Below are 7,635 nucleotides of genomic sequence, written 5' to 3' on the forward strand. Positions count from 1 at the left end.
GGGGTGCGGGAGCTGCCCGCCCCTGCCACCCCCTCGGTGCCCGCACACGCTCCCGCAGCTCTCCCCGTTCCCGGGAGCTGCCCGGGAAGGGCTGGGGCTGCTCCCGGTGCTGCAGGGCAGGGGGAGGATCCGAGCTCAGGGCTCGCAAAGCTCCGTGTCCTCTGTCCGGCTGTAGCTGCTGTACCTGATCGCCTGTTGCTGGCGGGAAAAGAGTGGGGAAAAGGGAAGAGCAAAAGCTCCCCGGGCACCTCAGCCCTTCCTCAGAGAGCAGGAGGGCAGCTCTGGGCTCACAGGGGTTTTTGGAGCTGTCTGTTTTCCAGCCCGGTGGCTGCCACACCCCGTAGGGATCAGAGGGGACCTGCCTGTGCCCAGTGCCCAGGGAAAACCTGGGGACAAAAGTCTGGTCTTGCACCCTGCACTTTTCTGAACAAATGATTGTGTCTTTTTTAGGAGCTCATCATCTTACAATAAATCCTTTCTAATCTAGATTTAAGAAGTACCAAAAAAAATAACCAAGCAAAGAAAATTGAATTGCACTGACATCATGAAGTGCATAATAGGGGTAATGACCCTTGCAAGCCCAGGGCTTGTAACTAAACTTGTGATCATCTGTGCAGCCAGGGGGGGTTCAGCTTGGCTGGGATGGGGGTGGGATGGGGCTGGGATGCTGCCTGCTCCCTTCCCACAGGGGCTGCTGCTGCCCCTCGGTGCTGCCCAGGTTAGGCTGGCAGAAGGGAGGTCTGGCCATGGCAGGAGGGGGGTTTGCATGGACCAGCCCTGCTGAGCTGCTGTGAAGGCAGAGCCCGTTGGAGTGTGTGTTTTGGGGCGGTTAATGCAGTTGGAGTTTGGCTTGATTCTTATTTGAAGTTAGCTTTGTGACAAGAAAATTGAAGGGTTTGTTTTAGATGATATGATCTCCTTCCCTCAGCTGGAAATGGAGCAGGAACTTGGGTACTTTGGATGGTTGTTGCTGCCATCCCCATCCAGCCCTGTTGGATCATCTGTCCAGCTGAGAGGGATTGGGTTAAGCTGGTGGGGGCCAATGCTGGAGCAGGTCACTGGCTGGAGGTGATGTCCTGGTCCCTGTCACACTGAGCCTTTGCTCTGCCCCTTCTCCTCCTCCCTGGCAGCAGCCCCACGGGATGGTCACCCCGCAGGGTGGTCAGCTCATGGATGGTCCTTCCATGGGATGGTTCCCCCATGTGGTGGTCACTCTGTGGGATGGTGACCCCATGGATGGTCACCCCGTGGGTGTTGCTGGGGCTCAGCAGGGCTGTGGGATCCCGGGTGGCTCTGGGGGTTCAGCCTGGAGAGCAGCAAGGGCAGGTTGTCTGCACAGGAGCTGGTTCTTTCCACGTGTTTTCATTCCTTCATCTCTTTGCAGTGATAAACACCCTCTGCCCCACAAGATCGGCTTCAGTTGCTTTCCTAGTGTTTCTTCTCCCTGTGGCCATTATGACAGATGACTCCATGGGCTGCTTTGTCATTACAAGTTAGATCTCTTCTAATCATTCTGTTCTTTTACCCGTCAGTGTTTGTACTGGGAGTCTCGAGGTGGGCTGCAGCGCTGCAGATCAGTGAGCCATCTGTCTGCTGACAGAGATTTACACTGCTGTTTGTCCCTTTGGTGTGGAAGCAAATGCCTGGGAGAGGAATCATGCTCCCTGCAGCCTCCCTCCCTCTCCTCCACACACTCAGTCCCCAGGGATGCTGATGAATTGGGTGCCCAGCGCTCGTGATAGAGCTGCCAGCGATTTTCTGGGCACTGTTAATAAGGAGAAGGAGCAATTAGCTTGTGTGCAGCATCATGAGAAGTTGTGGCAGCTGATTTATGCCTGGGCACAAATCAATTATTTGCCAAGCCTGGCTTTGGAAGTGATGGATTTGAACACATGTTCAAGCTGTGCTTCTGGAGTTCTGCACCCCTGGCTCCAGGGTATTCCCTGCTCCTGAATTCTCCTGCTCCCTCCCCATGGGTCTGTGCTGCCAGCACTTGCCTCCCCATCCCTGCAGCAGGGTCCCTGGGCACCTGCCCACCTCCCTGCTCCCTTCTTATGCCACCAGTGTGCCTGGTGCACAGGGGCTGTGCAACCCCCCTCAGCCACCCTCCCTACCCTGGAGCTGGTGGCAGCATCGGAGCCCCAGGGGTGACACCCCTGGGAGGAACCTCCAGCAGGAACCTCCATGGCCATGGACACCCACCTGGCATGTGGGAAAGCTGGAGGTGAAGTCACTGGTGGCCACTGGAGCAGCTGAAGGGGAAGCAGTGCCCTCAGTGGTCCCAGCTGTTCACAGGGCATTTCCAGTTTCTCCTGTGGCTTCTACCAGCCCATATCTGCCCTGGGTCCTGACACAACCCACCAGTGGATCCCAATGCCAAGGGATGCTTGGGGTTGGTCGACAGCTCCTGGGTTTTCTGGAATGGCCGAATGTGGTATCTTAGCAACAAAGGGAATTTTTCTGCTTTTAGCTGGAGTTTGTTTGTTAACAGCTCTGATGCTGAGTGTTGCTCCTACCTGGGCAGAGCCAGGGCACGGGTGTGCTGGGGATGTGACCCTCACCAGCTCCTGCTCTGCTGCGGGATCCCGCGGGGGTTGGAGTAGTTAAAACGTTGCTGGGAGTGGCTGCTCCAGGGCACTGCTGTCCTGAGGGGCTGTGAACATTGGAACCGTGTGGGAACGGAGTTTGCAAGTCTGGTGGTAGCTGGTTGCACCTGAATGGAAGCAAAGCCCTTAACCCAAACCAGACCTGGCCCCGCGGGTCTGTCAGCTGCTTTGGTGGTCACTGATGCTCCCTGTCTTGGTGCTGGTGGCTGGTGATACAGGAGCCCAGGGCTGAGCTGGGGGGTCATCCAGCTGGGGCAGGGGGGCAGGACTCTCACGGGGCTGCAGGTCTGACCTTCTGCCCATACCCACTGATGGGCTTCTCTGGGTATTTTCCCCACAGGGTGCAGGTTGAGTTCTACGTGAATGAAAACACCTTCAAGGAGCGACTGAAGCTCTTCTTCATCAAAAACCAGCGATCGAGTGAGTGCTCTGGCCGTGTGGGATGAGAAGCCATTGCCATCTGCTGGTGGCTGCTTCCCCATGTGTCCCCAGCCCGGGGCTGCTGCTGCCTCTTGCCTTTTCTCTTGGGTCTTGGCTGACTTGGTGTGGGGGGGCTTGGCTGCACAGGGAGGAGGGGGCACTGCCTGCAGCCGCTGCTCACTGGGGGCAAACAGCACGGAAACCAGCTGGGACAAACTGGCTGGGAGCAGGGCGGGCATCAGGAGATGCCTGGGGATGTCTGAGGGTAAATGTCCCCTCCGTGGAGCCAGCAATGCTCCCTGTGCCTGCAGGGAGGTCAGTGGCCGTGGGGACAGCAAGGTAGGCTGAGCAACTCCGTGGGTGACTCTGCTCTCTGGTTTAGCCTCCCCTTGGCTAATGTTGTTTTTATTTTCCTTCTGCAAGATGCCATCAGCTGGCTGGAGGGAGCCTGCCCAGTCATTTGTGAATTCACATTTTCTTCTTGCATCCTGTCATCTTGTTCAGCAGCTGGAGCACAGCACAACAGGGTGCCCACGGGGAAGTTTTTAATGAAAATGTGATGAATTTCTCACTTGTAATTTGAGTAATAACCCGATGAACTGGGAGAGCAGCTAGAGCAGCAGCTTTTTCTCACCACCCCTGCTCCTGTGAGCAGTTTGCAGCCCTGGCCCCGCCTTCTGCTGCTTTTAATGCCTCCAAAACTCCCTCCCTTGTCTCACATCTGTTGGGGCCAGCAAGGATGCATCATGATGCATCATTTCAGTGTTAGCCTCCTGCAGGGTTCACACTGGGTAGGACACACAGAGCCCCAGGCGAAGCCCGAGCAACATTTGGGTGCTGCCCTGGGGCTCCTGTGCTGCAAGGGGACCACGAACTGGGAAACAAAAGAGGTTCTGCCGTGGAGTGTCTGACATGCCTGGGGTGCCCAGAGCCTGCTGCCTGGCCCATGGTGTCCTCTCCTCTGCTGCAGGTTTGCGAATCCGCCTCTTCAACTTCTCTCTGAAGCTGCTCACCTGCCTCCTCTACATCGTGCGTGTCCTGCTGGACAACCCCGAGGAGGGCACAGGCTGGTGAGTGCTGCTGCCAGCCCTGCCCTGCGTCCCCACCCTGCCCTGTGCCACCAGGAGTGCAGTCGTGGTGGCAGGTCCCTGCCGTAGGATGAAGATCCACGCTGGGGGGTTTCCCTCCCTCCCAGTTCAGCCCAGCTTGCTGGCCTGGTGGGCTTTGCTCCCTGCTCAAATCCCATGGACAGGCCTGTGTGTGTGTGTCCTTCATGGCACACAGGGGGGAAGGTGCTGGGAAGGTTCAGCATCACCTTCACTTCTGTCTGGCTCTAACAGCCGGGGTGCAGAGTGGCCTTCAGACCACTGATGACTGGCCATCACCACACAAGTGTTTTCTGAATCCTGATGCCCTTGGAGACACTGGTGCTAAATCTTATCTGAGCCTTTGGGAAGGAAATATGTTTTGCCATGTAGGTCCCTGAAATGACAGATGATTACACACATCAGCCTTGCTCAGGGTTTCAGGATAAGCCTGTTTTTAATATGTCCTGGTTTTGTTCTGCCCACATACCGGGTGGTGGTTTGGGGCTGGTTTTTTTTGAAAGCCAGGAGGATGAGCAATTTGATTTTTCTCTTGGCAGAGGTTGCAGATCCCTTCTGATGGGTCACAGTTTCCAGTAACAAGGTGTTAAAAACTGCCTGGGTGAGATGGGCTCCTGTGGAAAGCCCTGGCTATAGTGACCAGTGTGTGTGGCTCCAGGGGCATCAGGACAGAGCAGCAAGGGCACCCCGGGAGCCCAGGGACCCCACACCAGGAGCCTTTTCCTGCCCTCCCCCTGCACTGACTGCTTTCCTCTGCTTTGTCTTTCTCTTCTCCTAGCTGGGAATGTGAAAAGCAGAATTACACAGCCTTCAACCAGTCCACAAAGATAAACTGGTGAGTCAAGGGTTGTTGCAGTGTTGGGAGGTGGCTCTGCTGGGATGCAGGGATGCTGTGATGGACTTGGCTGGTCTTGGCAGCTGCCTGTGGACAGTTCCTGGTCACAGAGCAGCACCCCAGGATCAAATCAATTGACAAATGCCTGTGGCTGCACCCTTGGGAGCAGCTTGTTCCCAGTGGTGAGGCTGCTTGAACAGGCTGTGCAATAAAGAACACCAGGTCCTGTGTTGGGTCCTGCCGTGGAGGTGGCTGCAGACTGTGTTCAGTGGGGGGTAAAGGCACTGCTGGGTGGGCAACACTTTAGATCCATTCTGAATCTTCTTTGCAGGTCACACATCTTCTGGGTGGACAGAAAAACACCATTGTGGGCTGTGCAGGTGAGTGCCCAGAGCTGGGGCACAGTCAGGCAGGAGCTCAACAGGAGCTGGGGCTGGATCTCCAGGAATCCTGTTCCACTCCAGCGAGGAACAGAAAATCACAGAATCATATCATAGAATGGTTTGGGTTGGAAGGGACCTGAAAGATAACCTGGTTTCAGCCCCCCTGCATGGTCAGGGACACCTCCAAGCCCCATCCAACCTGCCCTTCAACACTTCCAGGGATGGGGCTTCCACAGCTTCCCTGGGCAACCTGGGCCAGGGTCTCACCACCCTGGGTTGTGATCAGGGGCTGCTGCTGGGAGCAACAACATGGCCCTGGGTGGAAGTTGTTGGGGTTGGTGGGAGAGGAAAAGCTGTAGGAAGATAAAATCCTGCCCAGCCTGGAGGCAGCTGCACCAGGAACAGGCTGTTCCCAGGCCTGCAGGAGGGTCGAGCAGCCTTTGGTCCTTGCTGGGAGCTGCTTGCATGGCTGCTGCTCCTGCTGTGTGCCACTGACACATACGGGTGCAGAGAAATCAGAGGGACAGACCCATTTCTGGGGCACCCACGGGCTCCTCTGCAGAGGGCAGAGAGGGCTGGGAAGAGCTCTGAGCCACCCCTGCTGCATCAGAGCAGCCCCCAGCAGCTGCCCCACCTGTCCCCACAGGTCAGCATCGCCCTCATCAGCTTCCTGGAGACGATGCTGCTCATCTATCTGAGCTACAAGGTGAGAGCACTGGGGCGGGGGGACAGTGACGTGCAGCCTGGGCCCGACCCCCCACCAGGAATTCCTTTCTCTGCCCTTGAGCTGTCAGGAGCTTGAAGCATCTTGAGAGGGCAGGATTTGTCTCAGCGATGTCTTGGCTGTTTTTCATTCTCATTCCCCCTCGGGCTGCCAGAGGAGTGTTTGGCAGAGCAGACTCAGGGGATCTCTTCTTTTTTCCAGCTTCCTTTAAAGCTTAGCCCTGATTTACAACCAGCCATGGCTGTCTGGGAGGAGGGGGATATTGGTGCTCGCTGAGTTTCCTGAGACTGAGGACCTGGAGCTGCTGAGTCCTGCCGTGCCAAGGTCTGCTGGCTCTGGAGGAGGCAGGCACTGCTCCAGCCCGGACAGGGACAGGCTCACTCCTTGGCATCAACACCCTTAAAGTGGCTAATATGGCTGAGAAAAGTGACCTGAACAAATGGAACGTTCTTGGGGTCTCTGGGACAGTCGGTGGAAGTGACTCAGACCCTGTGTCACCTGCCTGGTCTGAGTGCCAGAGATCTGCACAGGTCACTTTCTGTCCCCATCCTTGCCCAAATCACTGTTGTCCCCCAGCTTTGGGCAGCAGCAGTGACAGACAGAGGGAGGTGGTGGCTTCAGGAAGGACTGAACGCTTTGGGAAGATGTGAGGGACTCCAGGACTCCATCCCTCCCTCTGGCTGCTCTGGCATCCGTCCCCCATCTAGCAGGGGCTGTGGCAGTGGGAGCTTTTGGCTTATAATCTGGCAGATTCTGGAGCTTATTTAATTATCATTTGTTTTTGATTCCTCAGGGGAACATCTGGGAACAGATTTTCCGCATTTCATTCATCCTGGAGATGATCAACACGGTGCCATTTATCATTACAGTGAGTGTTTCCCAGTGACATTTCAAAGCAGCTTGAAGTTTAATAAGTGCTGGAGTTTTGGTAGCAAAATAAAGAAAAATGGATTTCTAGCCAAGCAGGATTTCATGCTGGCAGGAAATTCTTTTTCTTCAATATTTTTCAACTTAATGACTTTTTCTGGAGCTTTCTTCCCAAAACCATCCTCCCTTTTCAGAGGCTCCACTGCAGGGCCACGTTTGGTGGCAGCCTCTGCAGAGGCCAGTGCTTAGTTTGGAGATGGATCCTCCCCAACAGGGCTCAAATTGGCTGTTTATAACTTTTTCTGATAGAGACCATGGATATTTCTGTGAGTGACCCTTGCTTTCCTAGATATTCTGGCCTCCCTTGAGGAATTTGTTCATCCCTGTGTTCCTGAACTGCTGGCTCGCCAAGTATGCCCTGGAGAACATGATTGTGAGTGATGGGACATGTCCCAGCCCTCTTCCCCAGGGTCCCCTGTGCCCAGGGTGTGCCTGGGGATGGCTGGGAGGATCTGCCCCCAGCCCTTGGGCAGGTTTTGGGTGCTCAGAGCCTGCAGCTCTGCTGGGGTTTGGTGGGAGGTGAGGCTTTGCCAGTTAGTGTTGCCAGGTTGTGGGCATGAGCAGGAGCCCTTCAGTGGCTGAGCCACCTTGTGCTGTGCAGTGCCAGCAATGGCCCCTGGTTGGCCCTGGGATA

At 55.9% G+C, this 7,635-nt stretch overlaps 1 protein-coding gene across 2 annotated transcripts in view; it reads left to right on the forward strand.

Annotated features, from left to right (window-relative positions):
• Positions 1-7,635, forward strand: part of KCNT1 (potassium channel, subfamily T, member 1) — a 34,228-nt gene that overhangs the window by 8,383 nt on the left and 18,210 nt on the right. For both annotated transcript variants that reach the window (XM_009998839.1, XM_009998840.1), the window contains exons 3-9: positions 2,947-3,026; positions 3,997-4,096; positions 4,911-4,967; positions 5,299-5,347; positions 5,997-6,056; positions 6,868-6,942; positions 7,291-7,374. In XM_009998839.1, the coding sequence (XP_009997141.1) occupies positions 2,947-3,026; positions 3,997-4,096; positions 4,911-4,967; positions 5,299-5,347; positions 5,997-6,056; positions 6,868-6,942; positions 7,291-7,374 (505 nt within the window). The remainder of the gene's footprint in view (positions 1-2,946; positions 3,027-3,996; positions 4,097-4,910; positions 4,968-5,298; positions 5,348-5,996; positions 6,057-6,867; positions 6,943-7,290; positions 7,375-7,635) is intronic.

The sequence above is a fragment of the Chaetura pelagica genome, unplaced genomic scaffold (genome assembly GCF_000747805.2).
Source record: "Chaetura pelagica isolate M959 unplaced genomic scaffold, ChaPel_1.0 scaffold405, whole genome shotgun sequence".
In the NCBI taxonomy this organism is placed as follows: Eukaryota; Metazoa; Chordata; class Aves; order Apodiformes; family Apodidae; genus Chaetura; species Chaetura pelagica.